The sequence below is a fragment of the Macrosteles quadrilineatus genome, unplaced genomic scaffold (assembly GCF_028750875.1).
Source record: "Macrosteles quadrilineatus isolate MER2022 unplaced genomic scaffold, UCM_ALF_1.0 Scaffold_13__1_contigs__length_4303367, whole genome shotgun sequence".
Lineage (NCBI taxonomy): Eukaryota > Metazoa > Arthropoda > Insecta > Hemiptera > Cicadellidae > Macrosteles > Macrosteles quadrilineatus.
Window position 1 is genome coordinate 1,667,828 of NW_026542606.1, and position 22,403 is coordinate 1,690,230.

The following is a 22,403-nucleotide window of genomic DNA, read 5'->3' on the forward strand; positions in this document are numbered from 1 at the left end:
ATAATGTGTTTATTCTAAAAAAAAAAGACTTTTTGGTATGCAATTTGATTGTAGTAATATGATTTGTAATTTGCATATAATTTTTCCACATCCTGGCCGGTACTGATCCTAAAACTGTTTTCCCGTAAGGAATAATAGTAAAATACTGATATTTGTTCATAGTTATTAAAAACCTATTATCTTGATATTATATAAATTTTGAGTATTTAACTGCATATTTCATGATTTCAATTATTCATTGTTTAGGTTTACTGAATTCAGTTTTCTGTTTGTACTCTATGTCTGAATGTACTTATTTATTTGCAATGTTAATGTGTTTAATGCACAAAGACGGTTTACTTTGACTTTTTGGTATATGCAATTTGATCATAGTAATATGATTTATAATTTCCATATAATTTGTCCACATCCTGGTCAGTACTGGTCATACAATTGTTTTTACTGTATGGAATAATAGTAAAATACTGATATTTGTTTATAGGAAGTACAATAAATTTTAATTTGTCTTTGTGTATTTAGTCTGAAAAGTATTTATCATTTTCAGCCTGAAGAAATTGATTTGTCTTGATAGTATATAAATATTGAGTATTATACTAAATATTTCATGATTTAGATAATTAATTGTATTTTAAGTTTACTTAATTCACTTTTCTGTTTATACTCAATGTCTAAATATACTCATTTATTTGTAATGTTAATGTGTTTATTGCACAAAGACTGTTTACTTTGACTTTTTGGTATATGCAATTATTGATCATAGTATTATTTGTAATTTCCATATTAGCGAATTTCCCTATAGGGAAGTAGCTATTACCGTAGGTCGCACGGTAAGACCTAGACCCGGGACTGATTTACTTTTTCATTTTGATGTCCCCGGAGGCCAAAAACACCATGCGTTCAAATTTTTATATATGTATATATATATATATATATAGACTTATATATATATATATATATATATATATATACGTCCGTGAACGCGATAACTTGAGTAATTTTTGTGCGATTTTGATGAAATTTGGTTTAAAGGTGTAAAGCGGGATAAACTTGAATGAGTTCGCGAACCAGCATGATCGGACCATGAGAACGGGGCTTTACGGGGGGTTTTATGGGGTAAAAATTGGGTTTTCTCACTTTTGACCCTCAAAACACAAAATTTCCCTATTTCTCTTTAGACCTTTTTAAAGAGCTTAAAAAAACAAATAATTAAGTATATAAAAGTATTTTTGTTCGATTATTAGTAACGGAGAAAATTTAAAAAATTGTAAATTTAAAATTCCCATGTTATTCTTATGGAGAATATTGTCAAATGTTGTAGTTTGCTTGTTTATGGATATATTTTGATCAAACTTGGCAAATTTATTTATTTTGTACTAAGCTATCAATATTTTACTCAAAAACACACTTTATTAGTTTCCTTGTAGCAGCAAACCTAGGTACTCGTTAAACCTAATGTTATTAAAATATATTTAACTGAAAATCAATTCAAACAAATGGAAATTCGCTTAGTCGGCAGGTTTGCTGCAGCGGGGGTATACTTTTTCCACATCCTGGTCAGTACTGGTCATAAAATTGTTTTCCCGTATGGGAAGATGGTAAAATAATGATATTTGTTCATAGTAAGTACAATAAATTTTAATTTCTTGTTTTGTATACCATGTAATTAAATTATTTACCCTTTTCATTCTAAAGAAATTGGTTTTGCTTGATATTAAATAAATAATGAGTATTAAACTAGATACTTCATAGTTAATTAATTGTAGAAAATAATTTTTCATTTTTAATAAAAGAAATGTCATTTCTCAAAGAAGATAAACTGTTTATTTTCAGATTGCAAGAGTTTGCCTGTAATTTTTCTTTCAATTTTATTATCTATTTTAAAAATAAAACATAACAGTTTTATAATGCTTACGATCTCCATTATTGATGCATTTGAGGCAATGTGTTATGTCAGTCACGTTACCTGCATTACATGTAATGTCAGTCACGTGATGCATTTGAGGCAATGTGTAATGTCAGTCACGTTACCTGCATTACATGTAATGTCAGTCACGTGACCTACATTAGCTGTAATTTGGGTCACTCTTGTAATGGTGGGTCACAAAGTTTTTGTTGCCATATAATAAAAACCACTAATTCAAATGGTCGTTTTATAATTGGAAATTGTACTTATAAGTACATTATTTGAAAAAACCAAAAAAACAACCTATAATAAGTATTGTGTGTTGGATAAAGGAAAAAGAGAGATCCTGAAATCATGTCCACAAATTTATTACAGTTTTATTTGAGCTTTTAACATCAAATATATTCATAAACTATTATATTTTTCACACTTGACTGTTATTTGGTAACCTAAAAAGCTAATGGAATCATAATTACCATAATTCTTTCAAGCTAACTGTGTCAAAACTTAGGATTTTGTGTGTGACCCACATTACACAAAAACCTGTCCCCAAATTTCTCTTCTAGTAATAATTAATTATATAAATTAATTTCAGACTTAAAAACATTATATTTATGAACTACAAAGACCAAACTTTCAAAAAATATAAGATTTATTAATGTAGGTAAGTATAATTTTTTTCAAATGCTGGGGACAGCAATTGTCCTGTTTTCAAGTTTTTGCCCGTGGAGGAGTTAGTTCAAAGGAAAAATTTCGTGTTGGCGTATTAATTATATAGATTTTTGTAACATATCAGCATATGGGTTTTTGGATTTTTTAAATCCCATACTAAATTTCATGAAGATATCTTAAATGTTTTTTAAGATATAGGCCTAAATTTAAAATTGAAAAAAACAAAATGGCAGACATCTTGTTAACCAAATGTTTTTCAAATTGTTATCCTTCATTTTAGCGAATTTCCCCTATAGGGAATAAGCTATTTGTTTTATTTTGACCCATTTAATGTATTCCTGAAATTTGTGTACTTATGGGACACTCTGTGTACCTATATAACCTATATAGAAGTTATTTATAAATATATATATATATATACAGGGTGTTTTTTTCAAAGAAGGGGGGGAATGTGAATGTAACGTTGAATTCAAAACAATTGGGCCCCCTACGTCAATAGATGATTCCCGCAAACTGCATATTTCTATCTATTGCGGTTTTTACATAAATAAAGATGCAAGTTTTTAAAAAAACACCCTGTATATATATTTTTTTTATGTGATGACGGTTTCTGAGCGGGTGATTAAAGGGTAATATAAATTTGCTTAACATTTACTGACAATTTATTTAAATAGGCTATATGGCAAATTTTGGTACAATCAAAGAAGTAAAATTATATAGGTAAACTAAAATGAATCAAGTGCATAGGCTATAAATGACATGTAACACTGCAGTCTTAAGACAAAAAAAAAACCAGAGCTGATAGGCCTACATTGTTTCTGAGGCGTTGGCTTGATCATTCTTCTAAAGAGAGATCTCAAACTGTCGTCAATTAACAGAATAATTCAAACAAACTAAAGTTAAGTTAAGAACTTAAGTACTTTATAGCATTTTTTGTTCATTGCAGTACACTGTTTATCTTTGAAAAGTACTGTACTGTTAGGTTTTAGTACCGTACATGCTGTAATATACATATTTACTGTTCCTTCTCTTTTTATTCTGTAGTACCTGGGGACCGAGCTTTGCTCGGGAAAATCATTAGTTTGCTCTGAAAGCAGTCTTAGTATTGCAGATACATAAATCCATTCCCAAACTCCACACTGCTCGCCTTTACTACTTCCTTCAGCACTCCCTACGTCGTGGACCTGTTTCCCTCCCTTCCCATTGCATGTTAGGATTGTAGATACATTAATGTAATTGCCACAGACATTTCCCACACTCAGCACTGCTAGCCTTACTACTTCCTTCATCACTTCCTACGAAGCGGACCTGTTTTCCTCCCTTCCCATTTCATTAAAAAATAGCAGATACCTTAATCTAATAGTCATAAACAGTTCCCACACTCCAGACAGCTCGGCTTGACTACTTCCTTCACCACATCCTACGTCGTGAGCCTGTTTTTCTCCCTTCCCATAACATTTTAGGATTGGAAATACCTTAATCTAATCGTCATAAACAGTTACCACACTCCGGCTAGATCACCTTTACTTCCTTCAGCACTTCCTACGTCGCACACCTGTTTTCTTCCCTCCCCATAGCATTTTAGGATTGCAGATACCTTAATCTAATCGTCATAAAAAGTTCCCACACTCCAGACAGCACGCTTTGACTACTTCCTTCACCACTTCCTACTTGGCGGACCTGTTTCCCTCCCTTCCCATAGCATTTTAGGATTGCAAATAACTTAATATAATCGTCATAAACAGTTCCCACACTCCAGACAGCTCGCCTTGACTACTCCCTTCACCACTTCCTACGTCACGAACCTGTTTCTCTCCAAACACAGTCCAAACACACTCCAAACGACTCGTCTTGACTACTTCCTTCACCACTTCCTACGTCGCGGACCTGCTTTCCTCCCTTCCCATAGCATTTTAGGATTGAAAATACCATAATCTAATCGTCATTAACAGTTCCCACACTCCAGACAGCTCACTTTGACTACTTCCTTCACCACTTCCTACGTCGCGGAGCTCTGTTTCCCTCCCTTCCCATAGCATTTTAGGATTGTATATACCTTAATCTAATCGTCATAAACAGTTCCCACACTCCGGACTACTCGCCTTTACTTTTTCCTTTATCACTTCCTACGTCACGGACCAGTTTCCCTCCCTTCCCATAGCATTTTTTGATTGCAAATACATTAATCTAATTGTCATAAACAGATCCAACACTCCGGACAACTTTCCTTTACTACTTCCTTCACCACTTCCTACGTCACAGACCTGTTTCCAAACCTTCCCTTCCTATAGCATTTTAGGATTGCAGATCGTAAACAGATCCCATATTTCGTACTGCTTACAATGCCTACAATGTATCGAGCAATCTTCAGTATAATCTTTGCTCAATAGTAGCAAGTGATGCTTTCCCTTTTGTACTGTATTTGTAATTTGCTAGTATACTGTGGGTAGTTGGCTTATTATGAACACGTGCTACAACTTCAAGTCTTTTGTTTACTTTTTCCTTGTTATTTAATTCAACCAACATGGTTACTTAGCAAACCATAAGACTAATGTTAAAAAAATGTAACTTTCAGTTTCGTTTTTCTTCGTAATTAGATTTTTGTTGGGAGTTCTAACTGCATGAAGCTCGTTTTTAGGCCAAAAATAAACTATTTACAAGTTTTGAAGAAAATCGTCGGAGCTGTTTTCGAGATCTTTCTGCAAGCAAGCAAGCAAGCAAGCATACATACAAGCAAACATTGCTCGTATTAGAGTATAGGATAACATTGCTTTGTTTTGTTCACAACACTGTCTTTACTATAGGATTTGAAAAGTAAAGTGTAACTTTTAGTACCGTACATGCTGTAACACACTTTCTCACTGTTCTACATTTTAAAATTTAAAATATGCTTCCTTGTAAAAAAAATCAAAGAATTACTTTTTTGATTTTGGATTTTTAAGCGACTTCTGGATAACTGAAGTTCGGATAATCAGGACTACCGGTACACTGTATTGTTATTTATTATTATTGCCCCTATTGAATTTAAAGTTTTGTGTAAAAGCGTCTTTATGTCAAGGGGTTTGTTTAGGCTACCAGGTATGTTGAATAAATTAATTAGCTGTTTATATTGAGTTAGGCCTATATAGGTTGCACTGTACTCATAAGCTCCAGAGTAAAGTGTTACATACACGGACGAGCATGTTCGCGATTCTGTTGGCGGACACGCTCGCAAACATGCTCGGCGTTTCCAACAGACAGTCGAGCATGCTTGCGAACTTGCTTGCCGCCACCACACACTACTCTTGCTTCTCTTGTGCTGTGACAATTCGACGAGCCGAGCGCCGAGCCCAACATGCGCGCCGGTACGAAGGCTCGCAGACCCCTCACACGGGCGAGCATGTTCGCCGCCAACACCGTCACGAACATGCTCGCGAACATGTTTGCCCGTGTATGGGGGGTCTTAATAATAAATACTAGAGGTCGTCCAGTGGTCAAAGACTCAACCAAAAATATACAATCTACCGACTTCTTTATTTCCACCCCACGCTTTAAATAAAACATGTGATTTGAATTTCTTCCATTTGTTTTGATTTTCTATTTATTTATATTTCGTTGTCATTTTGTCACCAACATGGCAACCCATAAGGCCCATGTTATTTTTTTAATTTTTAAATGAATTCGATGTGCTTATTTTTGAGCCTATTTTACTTTATAAAGGGATTCTGCACATCAACAGGAAAATATCTTTCTAACAGTATGCGTAGAATTTTCCTGCAATGTACACAAGCTGAGAAAAAAGGTTTTAAAGAAACATGCTTGCCTATTAATATATTTAACTTGGATGAGTTTGAGTTTTCCTCAACTGAAATAATAACAAAACAATCGTTAGTAGGCCCTATCACCAACCTTTAGTCAACAAGTTAGAATTTAAAAAAGCTAGCCTACTGACAAAAGAATTTGTAGTAGTCTGCCCTAAAAATTTTACGTTTAACTTCTACTTAGGCCAATTGAGTTTTAGACAACTTACCAATATAAATCTTCCAATCGGTTTTATTGCAAACTTTCCAGTTTGCAAGGCCAAAATGTTAGGTGATGAAAACATAGAGCCTAGGCACTGACTAACTCCAATAAGCTGTCCACACAAAGCGTGGCGTTGCTGTTCGCTGACCCAACTTGGATAGAAATAAACAACTGCATCTTGTGGATCATCTTCTTCCCGTTGACAACGCTCACAATCGTAGACAAAGACTATGAGCAGTTCTCTAAAACAAATTGGGTAACCAAAGTTACTTTAAGCTATAAATACTATCAATACTGAAATTGTGAAAGATGAGATCTGTCTTGCTTTCAGAGTTTGTAGTCCAAAGCGCTGTAGTGTTAATGAAATTGCCTATATAATTATGAATAGCATGAACAGTTTTTTAATGTATGTAAAAACCAATAACTTATATGAGGCTCAAAATTTCCAACCAAACACAACTGTGTAGTGCTACACAATAAATGTTATGCCGATATAAAAAGGTTGAGCATGATAATATTCCCGCAGCAAGTTAAAATTTAAGTTAGGACTAAGTAAACTTATAGTTTAATCATATGAAACTTTTTTTTTTTAATAAACTAGGCCTATACACAGAATAAGAATATAGAATAAAGTACGGTAACTAGCTAGTCTTTTCAAATTTTATATTTTAATATAACTTTGCATAAGAAACACACTTCTTAACATTAAAACATGACATTTGACATTTTTAAGTTATTAATTTTTAATGAAAATTACTTGCAGCCTGGACAGAATCTTTTTAACCTTCCATCGGGCGCATCACGGAAGTTACCACTACCACAGAAAACATACTACTATAACCCAGAATGCCAACCGCATGGTAAAAAGCGTTAAGTACTTTGAAAGAGCTTTGCCTGTCAATTCGTAGGCAGCGCCACCAGCGTGCAAAGGTCTCTCAAAGTACTTAACGCTTTTTACCATGCGGTTGGCATTCTGGGTTATAGTAGTATGTTTTCTGTGCCACTAGGTGACTACATTTTTTGTTATAAAAACCATAGTTTGCATTCAGCAGAGCTGTCGCCTGCCGCACCTCTTTCACGGAATCGGTTTTAGCTACTCTTACCCCATTCCCACAGGGTTTCCACCTTAGGTCAGGAAAAAATAGGGACATTGCCCCCCTCCCTCCCGGATAACATAGGCTTAAATACGGGCATAAGGAACCAAAATCAAAACTGTCCCGGCAGAATCGGGACGGTTGGCAACCCTGCATTCCCAGTTGTCAGTCGACATTGGGGAGTGGTTCGCGTCACTACTTTAAGTAGCTTCCGTGAGCGCCCTGTGATGTAACGGGTTTCCCGGAGCCTATTTCCGTAACTTATACTTCCTTTTGATTGATCTTATTTTGCGGTATTATAAAATGGATGAAGAATTGTGACGAATTGTGCGATCGTTGGCTAGAGTTGAAAGGAAGGACAGGGAACAACATTTAAGTTAGTGGAAAGACCTAGCGGTGTGCTTGTTTGGGAACTTTTTTTTAGAAAAAGAGCTTTGACAAAATTTGTAGTCCTTTTAACAAAAGTTAATTTTTTTCATTAGACCATAGTTGTTTTAGTTTACACACTATTGCAATTTTTTAAAGAGCTTTGACAAAATAAGTTGTCCTTGTAAAATGATTTTTTTCATAAAACCATCTAGGTGTTTTTATGCTATACAATAACTTAATGCAATTTTTTTCTAAGAGCTTTGACAGAATGAGTTGTCCTTGACACAAATGATTTTTTTCATTGGACCATAACTTAGGTGTTTTTAGCGAATTTCCCATATAGGGACTTAATAGCCCCTAACATGAATGAAGCATGAATTATATATATAAGTTTTCTTTTTTATAAGTTTTTTTTTTAGTTATATATATACAGGGTGTTTATTTGAAAACTTTCCATATCTGTTGTGTGCAAAGGTAAGGCTTTTAACACTTGTTTGTTCTCATTTCCCCCTAATTTGGACATGCCAAATCCAATAAAATTATTTTCAATTTCAAAAAATGCCCCAAAAGGGCCCAATTTGGTGGGTAAGTTAGGGGTGCTTTTTGAGAAATTTTCAAATGTAAACATGGGTTGAGTGATACATCAATTTAAAGGTCTAATCATCCCTACTATTTTGGTGCAATAAAAATGTAATTATCTTGAACCGTATTTTCAGGGTGGGTCAAAACGTTTTAAAAAAGGACTTTGAAGTTAAGTACCGTATTACCCGAACTACTGAACGGAACAGCGCCAAATTTCTTTAAAAGCTTATTCTTGATCTACTCTTTAAGATAACTTGTAATAAGGGCATTTTCCATGTTATTTTCTAGTAAAAAAAAAATCTGAAATTTGAAGAATAAAAGAAAGTTGAAAACTCAAAATTCTTAAATAGCAAGGTATAACAAATTTCATACCACGTGAAAGGTCCTTTTTTAACAAACATTTGACGTATTTAAGTTTTCTTTTATCTCTTACCGTTTAAAAATTGCAGTAGAAAAACTGAATTTTCTATGGTAAAATTTAAATAACTAGTTTTCTAACAAAACACATTGCACTTTGTTCAACGATGTATTATGATTAATTACAAATTGATCAACTACTTTTACTTATGTCAGTTCATCTTGGACCCTTCATCCTGTTCTTTTCTCATTGGTAACTGAGCCAGTCTCAGAAATTTCTTAACTAAATCATTTACAGCTTTATGACTTAAGGTCTTACCTGGATATTTATTGTTAAACACTTTGCAGTTATCCTAAAACACTTTTGTTCCGTCCAATAAGTAAAAATAAAGTCTATTTTTTTAAGTGCACACCATATTCGATTAGATACTACAGAAAATAGTACTTTTTGAAATTAGTACTACCATTGACTAGCCAATGGTAAGTTACTACAGAAAGCGGCCCACTTGTAGGTTGTCCTCATCAGCTATAAGACTTGTTTTTCACAAAGTAAAACGTAATGACTTGTTTGTCAATCACGGTATCAATAATTATGAATTGTTTCCTTCAGTTAATGCACCATTAAATGTGTCTAGAGACGAATTTTGGCTGTTTTATTAGAAAACTAGTTACAATATTACTATGGAAAATTCAGTTTTTCTACTGCAATTTTTAAACGGTAAGAGATAGAAAGAAAACTTAAATACGTCAAATGTTTGTTAAAAAAGGACCTTTCACGTGGTATGAAATTTGTTATACCTTGCTATTTAAGAATTTTGAGTTTTCAGCTTTCTTTTATTCTTCAAATTTCAGATTTTTTTTACTAGAAAATAACATGGAAAATGCCCTTATTACAAGTTATCTTAAAGAGTAGATCAAGAATAAGCTTGGAAAGAAATTTGGCGCTGTTCCGTTCAGTAGTTCGGGTAATACGGTACTTAACTTCAAAGTCCTTTTTTAAAACGTTTTGACCCACCCTGTAAATACTGTTAAAGATAATTACATTTTTATTGCACCAAAATAGTAGGGGTGATTAGACCTTTAAATTGATGTATCACACAACCCATGTTTACATTTGAAAATTTCTCAAAAAGCACCCCTACCCCCCGAATTGGGCCCTTTTGGGGCATTTTTCGAAATTGAAAATAATTTTATTGGATTTGGCATGTCCAAATTAGGGGGAAATGAGAACAAACAAGTGTTAAAAGCCTTACCTTTGCACACAACAGATATGGAAAGTTTTCAAATGAACACCCTGTATATGTGTCCGTTAGCGCGATAACTCGACAAAAATTATCCGATTTTGATGAAACTTGGTACGTGTAAACCTACCTTTATTGGAACGAGTTCGCGATCCAGCATAATCGGACCATGGGAACAGGGGTTTATGGGGTAAAAATGTGGTTTTCCCATTTTTTACCCTAAAAACATTTAAACCGTTTTGTAGAGCTTTAAAAAAGAAATAATTTAGTATATTGAAGCGCTGTTGTATGCCTAACGGTCACGGAGAGAATACTAAAAAAGTGTAATTTAAAATTCCCATGTTATTCTTATGGAGAAAATGAAAATTGTTGTAGTTTACTTGTTAATGGATATATATTGATAAAATTTGGCAAATTTATTTATTTCATCCTATACTATTGACATATGTTCAAAAGCACTTTTTACCTTCCCCATAGCAGCAAACCTAAGCACTCGTTAAATCTAATGTTATTTAAATAGGGAATAAATATATGTCTTATTTATGGAAATATTTCAGTAAAAATGTAATCAGACAAGTTGAATCGCTTAGTCTGCAGGTTTGCTGAGGTGGGGGTATTTTTATTGTTTATTATAACATTACCGTACCGGTATCTATTTTATAGGTTATACAGCATAATAGTGTAATATATTTTTTGTACTCCCGGAGGTAACTTCCGTGAGTGCCCTTTGGTGTTTGAAAATCAATGCGCCAGACAGAAGGTTACTTCATGGCTTGTAAATGAAATATTCTATAAGTTTTATACCTATAATAATTAATCAGGTAAATGCATAAACATTTCCCTCTTTATTCAAACACACACGGAAAAATTTGCATTGTAAGGGTTGTTTCGTTAGCTGGTTACATATTCACGGTGGCGTCGTCCTGTAATCCACCTACTAGGAGGTCACGAACTGTGAATATTTATAGGCATGCACTGTGGATGCAATACTCCCTGGAGTGGATTAACGTCCGCACTAGTGAGTACTTTACTACTATCCGCAATACTATCCTGATAATTAGACCAATTTGTTAATACCAAGGCAAAAATGTGGTTTGTATTCCACTATAAACTGAAGGTCCCTTAGCTGCCATTAGCTGTGCTGTATGGGCTATTAATTAATAGCTGTCTAAGGAATATGTCGGCCTTAGTCACTAACAAAACCAATTATAAGATGCGCCAATCATCCTTCACTCATATATGGGTTAAAATATGCACATAGTGGCGTCCCCATCTTAAACTTAATTGATTGATTGATTAAGGATGTTATTATGAAAATGAAAATCTTTAACTTATTTTCCATTAAGCATGTAGGCCTACATGCAATAGGCATTGACGCTACACTATAAATAAATACACTGAGGATACGCGTTCGGTAATCGGACGTGGATTAAGTACTTAAGCGTCCGACAGTGGTGTCACCGGGTTGTGAAGGCCCGGAACGCCATTAAATACCACAACGATACAGCCATCGGTGTTTGTGGTGTGGATAGAGTGTTTGGCTGATATGCGAGAGGTTGCTGGTTCGATTCCTATCGGTAACTTTTAACTTTATGTCAAAGATTTTGCTTTGAATGCCATTTCTTCTTAACTGTACATCTTTTCTGTAGAACTTTTGGCATTTATAATTTTATTTCATGAACAGAATTTAACCTTTATTCGACTTTTTCATCATCAGCAAGTTTGGTTAGTTAGGTTAGGTTATGACAGTAAATCTGCCGACCCGACCCCTAATTCAAGTCCGGTTACCGAAATGAATAATATATTAGGATTATCATGGACATTTTAATCCTCAAAAAGAAACTGTAGGCCTACCAATATATTTAACTGTATTTCTGAATTATATTTACTCGAACATGTAAGCTAATGTAAAAAGATGACAATAAAATCAAAACTTCAGGATCAGTTTAGTTATGATCAACAACTGTGTGTTGATAAACTTAATCAATCAACTAACTTATCAACTAAATTAATATAGGCCTAGCCTATAATCCTGTATCAAACTGTATAATTATACAAATACTTACTTAGACATTGTAGTAAAGCAATCTCAGATGAGCACCACATCAATAATACAGACTATTTATTTATGTTACATAACTGCAACTGCAAAACTGCATCCTTTCCATGTTATACAATATTTTGGATGGTTGATTGGTTGGTTTCGTTTCATGGTTTGGTTTGGTTTGTGTTTGTGTTTTTTGTGTGACTTGAGTCGCAGTCGGTATTTACTCAGGGGAGGTATAGATGAGCTTACGGTCGATGACAGCTATTATAGTCTGTCTAAAATAATTGTGCGGTTGGAATTCAACATATGATTTCCCTATCATGGTAAATCTCCCACTCATTTACCCTTTTCTACACTGAAATACCCATTCCAATCATCTGTTTTATATTGCAGAGAGGTTTTTAGGAAGCATTTGTTTATGATTGAACTACATACATAATAAAACTAGAAGATTTATTTTAACGATAAATAATCTACGTTTGATGGATTGTTTTAATAGTATATTACGTTACTAGTCCTGAAAATAAGTGTTTACCGGACGAGTGTGGTCGTTCCCGTGCGAGACGAAGTCGAGTACGGGATTACCATACGAGTCCGGTACACACATTTTGGACGAGTTACGTACGATAGTTTACGCCATACTACTAAATCCGTACAAATCCTTATATATTTCCACCAACTAAAGGACTAAAAATCACTAGTCATAACCTATTTTTTTGTTTATAACCACTCACTGCCACCTAAATACAGTATAATCAGCTGATTAGTGTCCGGCAAAACTCATTGCAGCACAGTAGTACGCAATGAAACCCCATTTGAATAAGCTGGCGGCAAACAGCTGTTTTCTGGACTAAATCCTTGCGTGGGAAGTTCGTCAAAATAATGTAGTGTGGCGTAAATACAATTTCAGTTCTAGTAATGTAACTATACATTATTAAATTAGTTAATATCGTGGTGAACTGATTTCAAAATTCTAAAGTGATTCTTCACTTCTTATTTAGTTATTATTTTAATACCGTCGGTAATGGGAACTTTGTCAAGGTCTCTAGCGGAGCCCTAAGGTCAGATCAGGAAGAAACCCATTGGGTTATCCTGTTTATGCCTGAATAATCAGTGTACAACATTAAACTCGCTAGGTAAATGACAAGTAGGAGCATTCGTGCTGAGTGAGTAAGTGAGCGAGTACTTAGCCTTTAATATGTACCTATAGGTCATGATGATCAATGGAGTCATTTCATTAAACTTGTTTTGTTATACAGTGCATTACTTGCTATAATTTTCTTTTACTGAGGACAAACTAACATTACAAATTGATCATATTATTTGAATGAATGAGTTATGTTTGGAGATACACACAAATTAAACCATTTGTATGTAACAGCTATTAAAGTTTAAATTTAAATTTTAAGTTTATTAAAGTTAAAGCATTTTTCATTCTTTACTAATTGTATAAATATTTCAAATCCCTAATAATAAAAGGCCAATATGCCTTAGTACACACCAAATACAGTAGAAAACAAAACTCGTAAAAACATATAAATATAATTTAATTTTTAAAACCTATATTAAACCACAAAATTACAATGCTGTAAATTTAACAAATGTTAGTGGTAATGTGAACGTTAACAAAGTACTGGATACGTTCCATTACATCATTCACTCTCATAACTGGAAAGTAGATATTCACCATCATCTTCGCTTAAGCCATCAGAGTCAGTGTCATCCTGCAGATTTATAATAAATGCTTTTTTAAATAACTGTACACACTAAAAAATGTGTTTTTTGATTGAATTGTAATGTCTTGGCACCTTTTGGCCATTTCTAATTAACACTAATCAATTAAACACAGACTGAATAATATTAAACTGCACAAAATACCATCAGAATAATCACAATGTTGTTTACTACTAAAATGTAAACAAAGTGAAAACTGTTGTAAAATTATGAACAGTATGAATCAGCTGTAGGCTAATATGTTGTGGTGGCAGGGGCCAGGGAGAAAACAGGGGAAAACAAATTTGTCCTTCAACCGCACATTAAATTCAGACAGAGAATAGCCCAGTCACTTTAGGTAAAAACCTAGACATGAAAGATGTAAAGCTGATTTTTTGCATGGTGATATTATATAATAGGAAGGATGTTTTCTGAAAGTTCCCCGAATTTCCCCCCTTGCTTCCCCTTAAAGACCCCCCCCCTCCCCCCAAACACGAGGTTGAAAGTGTAGTGTTTAATAAATCACCTATATCTTTTTATGTAAACAAGCTATCAGCATAATTGTTTTTTCTTTGAACTCCTTGTTAAATTTACATTAATAAAATAACCTTACATGTAGCATTATCTTTATTGGATGGGGTTTTATATGTGATACAAAATAAATATTATTTTATTTAAAACGTTAAGTTGTAGATTAGGCCAAACGTTAGTTTTGCAGTAGGTAGTACGTCATTGTAACACAACTTTTTACCTATTTTATGAACTTTCCAAAAATGTATAACAATATATATTTTAATTTAAATTGTTACCGAATGAAGCAATTTAAATCCATGCTTCAAACAGCCACAAAGCGCACTTAGCCCATCAATCAAACTTGTCCAGTAAATATTACTATCTATCTTCTAATATATAAAATTCTCGTGTCACAGTGTTTGTCTGCAAACTCCTCCGGAACGACTTCCCCGATCGTTATGAAAATTGGTGTGTAAATTCTGTAGGTATGCGAATAGGACGTAAACTATTTCCCGTTTCGAAATTCTTAAAAGGGCTCCGCCCCAGTGGCTCTGGAGTTTCCCATGTTAACCTTATGAGAAATGGAATTAATGAATCTTAACAGCTGTTTCAATTAAACAAGTTGGTTCTGTTCTATGATGTTCAATAGCATTAAAGTTACAAGGATTGCCAACAGGGTACAGCACTATTATTTCTTTTACATTTATGACAACAGCTAATTTGCAACCAAAAGGTGAGTGAGCGTAGCGAACGAACTTCAACCTGGAGGCGAGTGAGCGTAGCGAACGAGCTAACCTGAAGGCAAGTGAGCGCAGCGAACGAGCTCCAACCTAAAGGTGAGTGAGCGTAGCGAACGAGCTCCAACCCAAAGGTGAGTGAGCGTAGCGAACGAACTTCAACCAGGACGTGATTGAGCGATGCGAACGAGATCATCTTGAAAATTAAACGTAACGGTACTTTCTTTCCATCGGCCTGTCTTAGGGGAAACCTATAACTTAGGCGATACGAAGTTCGCCGGGTCAGCTAGTTTCTATATATAATTCAGTTTTAAAAATATTTGTAAATCTAGAGTTCTACTGGACCGATTTTATTAATTATTGTGACGTTGGAAAGTTTAACTCGTGTAGATTTGCAAATAATTATGAAAGTTTGTTTTTGTTATGATGTATGGCAAAAAATCAAAAAATGCTTTCCATATGAAAACTGTGTTTTAAACACTTTTTGTTTGGGTGCGAATTTTGGCTGCTTATTTTGAGTATTTTCAAGAAGTGCATGGTACCAATTTGTAGGAAATTTTATCCTCTTTCAGAATATCACCTTCCACTCTGATCGATTTCCTCGCTATTTAAAAGTTATTTGCAAAAAAGCTAAGCAACCTCTGAATTTATAGTAATGATGAAATACTGAGTAAGGGATGATATTTTTGTTAAACTTTGTACAACTAAATCTAGACTTCTACTGGACCGATTTTGTTAACTAATGGGTCATTGGAAAATCTAATTCATGTAGATTTGGAAATAAGTATGGAAGTGCGATTTTATCAAATATCTGTGGTGAAAAAGTTAAAATTTATTAAAAACTGCTTTTTTTAAGTTTCCGTTTTCAAGTTTCTATTTGTAGCCAGCTTTTGGCTGCCTTTAATAAGTATTTTCAAAAAATGCATAGTAGTTATTTTAGTACATTTTATTCTCTTTCAGAATATCACATCCACTTTGGTCGATTTTCCCTCCATTTAAAAGTTATTGGCAATAAGCTAGGCGATCTCCAAATTTTAAAGGGTGAGAAAATTCTAAATTAGATATGTTTTTGTTAAACTTTGTACAACTAAATTGATTGTATAAAGCGCTGATTGTATAAATTCACTCCCACCCTTCATTGACAAAGGAGCTGACGATGATGAGGGAAAAGAAAGTTGATATGTACTGTATCTGATAGTTTATTAAACTATCAGATACAGTACATATCAACTTGCCTTACTCTAAGTGTTTTTTTTTTACTGTAATTAAATAAACTTGTAGAGCATATACTGTAGAAGGTGATTGGTACTCAGTGTGACAAACATTTTTTGATGTAAGTACAAAGTCAATGAAGTGTGATGATGCAAATAAAAGGTTCCAAATCTAAAAATTATTCTATGCTTTTAAACTTAATACAGCTATTTCTCAATTACCTGTATATGGATTTGAGTAGATTATGCCATTTTCGTGTTCTACATTAAATTTTGAATAAGAATAATAGAAAATTACGGAGAATCAGTTGTAAAAACCCCATTGTAAATAGATTCAAAGATAAAAATTAAGATTTTTCATAAAAATAAAAAAAACATGGGTCTGTTGCATTTTTTCACACCCTGTATACAAGAAAGTGTCCAAATATGTTAAAAGCTGGGCCATTTTATAAGCTTTCCAACCATATGCTATACTATTGAGGTTTAGATATTCTTTTGTTTGTTTTAGTGGTTTGAATACCAGAAAACAGGGAACTTTTTTACTGTTCAAGCTGAAACAATAATACAAGTTTTGCTTAATACATGCCGACTTTCTATGTTTGAAATGTTGAACAAAGACACCATGTTTTGTAGTCTTCAAACCACTAAAGCGTACATAAACAGATATAAAGCTCAATGGTGTAGCATATGGTTGGAAAGCTTATAAAATGGCGCAGTTTTTACCATATTTGGACACTTCTTGTCTACAGGGTGTGAACAAATGCAATAGACCAATATTTTTTACATTTTTATCAAACATCTTAATTTTTATCTATGAACCTATTTACAATGGAGTTTTCACAACTGATTTCCCGTAATTTTATATTATTCGTATTCAAAATTTAATGTAGAACACGAAAATGACATTATCTATTCAAATCAATTTACAATTAATTGAGAAATAACTGTATTAAGTTTAAAACATAGTTATTTCTGAAAAAACACAAAATAATTCTTTGGGAAGCTAATTTTTAGACTTTGAACCTTTTATGTGCATCATCACACTGCAATTACTTTGTACTTACACAAAAAAAATTTTGTCACACTGAGTATCAATCACCCTGTATTTGCCTTTTCTTATAGTTATAAGAAAATGTAAAAAAATGTAAGAAAATGTAAGAGAATGAAGTAATCGGTAGTTACCGATTACTTCATTTTCAATCGTTGTAAGTACTTATTTTCTTACTATTTTTTTTTAATTCGGTGTTCTTAATTTGCTTGTTAAACATACTCACAGGGTGTATAAACAATAAATAAACAAAAAGTAATCATTTAGTAATATTTACTAGACAATTTGGAATGATTCGCTAAGTGAGGTATGTGGCTGTTTGAAGCGTGGATTTAAATGGCTACATTCGGCAACAGCTTAAATTAAAATATATATTGTTATACATTTTTGGAAAGCTCATTAAATAGGTAAAAAGTTTTGTTTCAAACACATTGACGTACGACCTACTGCAAAACCAGAGTTTGACCTAATCAACAATTTCATAAAAAATATATATATATATATATATATTGTTATATCACAGATATAAACCCACCCAATAGAGATTCTAAGTTATGTATGGTTATTTTATGAAAGTAAATTTAACGGGGAGTTCAAAGAAAAAACAATTATGCTGATAGCTTGATTATATCAAAATATATCGGTGATTTAGTAAAACACTACACGTTCAACCTGGTGTTTGGGGGGAGGGGGGGATTTAAGGGGAAGCAAGGGGGGGAAATTCGGGGAACTTTCAGAAAACACTCTTCCTATCATACACCATCACCATGCAAAAAATCAGCTTTACATCTTTTATGTCTTTGTTGGCCTTGATTTTGAACTAAAGTTACTGGGCTATATGGGCTTCTCATTAGCAGAGGGAACACCATTACCGTAACAATACGGTTTATCAACAATCGGCCACGGTGGTCTAGTTGAGCGGAGCGAGCGAAGCTCTTATACGTCGACTCCTATGCATTTCGTAATACGCAAACTCCTCCTAGATGGCTGAATCAATCGTTTTCAAATTTTGCATGGTGATAAAGACCATATCGGTGAGTGCCAACATCTATATGGCGTTAAAAAAATCTCTCAGGAATCCGCCCCACTGGGTCTCAAAGTTTCAATGTAATCCTTATGGAAGCGGTGGGGCACACGGGAGGGACTAAGGCTAACATATCTTGTAGTGTCAGCGTTCGCCGCTAGAACTGCTAAGTTGAAATAATTTAAATTAATTTTTTTTTTAGTTATAAAATTAACTTTTTAATTATAAAATATTGTTTTAAAATTATAAAATAAATTTTTAATTTTTAAAATTAAACTGTCATAACATAACCTAACCAACCAGACTTGCTGATAATATAAAAACTATATAAGATAAAAATCTAATTAATAATTACTTATAATTTTTAATTAATTATAAAATTCATTTTAAAATGTAGTATTATAAAATTAAACTATAACCTAACCTAACCAACCAAACTTGCTGATATGAAAAATTTGTTGACAAAAAGTTAGTGATACCAGCGGGATTCGAACCCGGGACTTCCTGCACACCAATCCGAAACACTACCAACTATGCCACGAACGCCGCTGAAATCACATCGTTTCGTAACGGTAATCGTGTCGCCTCAAGAGAAGACATTACCCACTAGAGATATGACGTCACTACACCTTTAGCCTTAGTCCCTTCCGTGTGCCCATTCCCTTATCGAAGCAGTATTTGACACGTAAACAAAGACATATGATCAGCTGTTGACTTTTAAATGCAGTAGATTAAGAAATAGCTTATAGCCACTGAGCTAAAATTATAACTGGAGGTAGCACTGCCATGGCAGAAGTCTGTCAAAAGCGTGTCGCTGATTTTGTTAGGTTGGTATAGCAGTAAGTTTTCTTATCATAGCAATGACATGGCTTCTTATTTCTAGGTTGGTATAGCAGTGAGTATTTTTGTCATACTTGAATACTTTTAATACTTTAATAATTTTCTTTGAAATGGCGACCATACAAAGTAGGTATTTTAAGCCAAGTATAATAATAGTTATAGCAATAATATGGCTTCTTATGACACCAGACTCACGCAAACATGGCGGCTGGCGACACGCATCTTTGACATTCAGTGCTACCTCCAGTTAGAATTATAGCTCAGTGCTTATAGCATTATTCCACAGATATTAGAACAGAAACGGTATGGATCATAAAAATAATCAAATGACGACACTAGCTTGGGGTCCGTGACGTATAAAGTGGTTAAGGAAGTAGCGAGCAGTCTGGAGTGTGGAAACTGTTTATGACGATTAGATTAAGATATCTGCATTCCTAAATTCTATGGGAAGGGAGAAAAAAAGGTCCACGACGTAGGAAGTGGTGAAGGAAGTAGTAAAGGCGAGCTGTCCGGAGTGTGGGAACTGTTTATGACGATTAGATTAAGGTATCTGTGTTCCTAAAATTCTATGGGAAGGGAGGAAAACAGGTCCGCGACGTGAGAAGTGGTGAAGGAAGTAGTAAAGGCGAGCAGTCTGGAGTGTGGAAACTGTATATGACGATTAGATTAAGGTATTTGTATTCCTAAAATGCTATAGGAAGAGAGGAAAACGTGTCCGCGACGTAGGAAGTGGTGAAGGAAGTAGTCAAGGCGAGCTGTCCGGAGTGTGGGAACTGTTTATGACGATTAGATTAAGGTATCTGTGTTCCTAAAATTCTATGGGAAGGGAGGAAAACAGGTCCGTGACGTGAGAAGTGGTGAAGGAAGTAGTAAAGACGAACAGTCTAGAGTGTAAAAACTGTTTATGACGATTAGATTAAGGTATCTGTATTCCTAAAATTCTATAAGAAGGGAGGAAAACAGGTCCACGATGTAGGAAGTGGTGAAGGAAGTAGTAAAGGCGAGCATTCTGGAGTGTGGAAACTGTTTATGACGATTAGATTAAGGTATCTGCATTCCTAAAATTCTATGGTAAGGGAGGAAAACAGGTCCGCGACGTAGGTAGTGGTGAAGGGAGTAGTCAAGGCGAGCTGTCCGGAGTGTGGGAACTGTTTATGACGATTAGATTAAGGTATCTGCAACCCTAAAATGCTATTGGAAGGGAAGGAAACAGGTCCGTGGTAGGAAGTGGTGAAGGAAGTAGTAAAGGCGAGCAGTCTGGAGTGTGGAAACTGTTTATGACGATTAGATTAAGGTATCTGCATTCCTAAAACTCTATAGTAAGGGAGGAAAACAGGTCCGCGACGTAGGAAGTGGCGAAGGAAGTAGTAAAGGCGAGCAGTCTGGAGTGTGGAAACTGTTTATGACGATTAGATTAAGGTATCTGTGTTCCTAAAATTCCATGGGAAGGGAGGAAAACAGGTCTGCGACGTGAGAAGTGGTGAAGGAAGTAGTAAAGGCGAGCAGTCTAGAGTGTAAAAACTGTTTATGACGATTAGATTAAGGTATCTGTGTTCCTAAAATGCTATAAGAAGGGAGGAAAACAAGTCCGCGACGTAGGAAGTGGTGAAGGAAGTAGTAAAGGCAGTACGGAGTGTGGGGTTGTTTGTGGCAATTAGATTAACGCATCTAAAATACTAAAATGCAATGGAAAGTGATGAATACAGGCCCACGACGTAGGAAGTGGCTTAGGAAGTAGTAAAGTATGGGCATCAGCATAGTGTGAGATCCGTCTGTGGCAGTTAGATTAATGTATCCTCAATACTAAAATGATATGAGAAGGGAAGGAACCAGGCCCCACGACGTAGGATGTGGTGAAGGAAGTAGTAAAGGCTGGCAGTGCAGAGTGGGGGAACCGTTTGTGCAGTTAGATAAATGTGTCTGTAATACTTAAATGCTATGAGAAAGGAAGGAAACAGGTCTATGACGTAGTAAATGGTGAAGGAAGTAGTAATGCTAGCAGTGCAGAGTGTGGGAACTGTCATTGGCGATTACATTAATGTATCTGCAATCCTAAAATGTTATGGGAAGAGAGGGATACCGGTTTAAAACGTAGGGGGTGGTGAAGGAAGTAGTAAAGGTGAGCAGTTTTGAGTTTGAGAATGGATTAATGTATCTGCAGTGCTAAAATGCTACGGGAAGAGACTGTAGACTGTATGTTAAAATGATTACGAAGCACGAATCGATACATATTTTCTATACATCCTATCATTTACAATCGAAATTTACAACTGAGTTGACAACAGCTGATTTTTACTCCATAGAGGCTAAAAACTATTTTTACTCCCTAAATATTAAAAATGATACTTTAGACCCGCAACGCATGCATTAAAAACTACTGTTTTTACTGCAGTATGACAAAAACAATATAATATGAGCCCTTGATGACTCCGCTCAATTTTGTGGATGCCTCTGCGAACGCCACCTAGTAGTTAGCGTACCGGGCTGATATGCTGAGAGTCCCGGGTTCGAATCCCGCTGGTGGCACTAACTTTTTGACTAAGGTTTTTTCATTATCAGCGAGTTTGGTTGGTTTGGTATGGTTATACAGTTTAATTGTATTATTAAGTCATAAAATTATAATTGAGTAGGCTATTTTTTTTTAAATTTGTAAATTTTGTATTATTTATTTTTTAAACAAAATTGTAAATACGTTAAAGTTTAGGCATTCTAAAGGGGTTTCATCACAAATTATTGGATAATTGTAATCTTGTGTTTAACGTATAAAAAATAAAAAAATTAAGCCGTGTTTTTTTCCGAATGTAAAACATGTGTCAAAACTTTAGCGTGGTAGAATTTTGAGTTATTTTTTATATATTATGTGAATTTATAATCATACCAAAATGTATTTTTTGACACATTAAAGGTTTAAGCAATAGTTTGTTAGGGCTTTAAAATTTAAAATAAAATTAAAAATTAATTTTATAATTTTTTTTAAAAATGGGTCCCAATTACCCCGTTGTGGGGAAATGGGACCCATATTTTTTTATCCCACATATAATCAATATTAA

General features: G+C 34.3%; 1 protein-coding gene across 2 annotated transcripts in view; it reads right to left on the reverse strand.

Annotated features, from left to right (window-relative positions):
- Positions 1 to 12,398, reverse strand: part of LOC129004958 (uncharacterized) — a 120,112-nt gene extending 107,714 nt beyond the window's left edge. For both annotated transcript variants that reach the window (XM_054433684.1, XM_054433686.1), the window contains exons 1-2: positions 12,287 to 12,398; positions 6,585 to 6,819 (exon numbers count right to left, since the gene is read on the reverse strand). In XM_054433684.1, the coding sequence (XP_054289659.1) occupies positions 6,585 to 6,819; positions 12,287 to 12,294 (243 nt within the window). In that variant the 5' untranslated portion in view covers positions 12,295 to 12,398. The remainder of the gene's footprint in view (positions 1 to 6,584; positions 6,820 to 12,286) is intronic.
- Between the last annotated feature and the right edge of the window lie 10,005 nt (positions 12,399 to 22,403).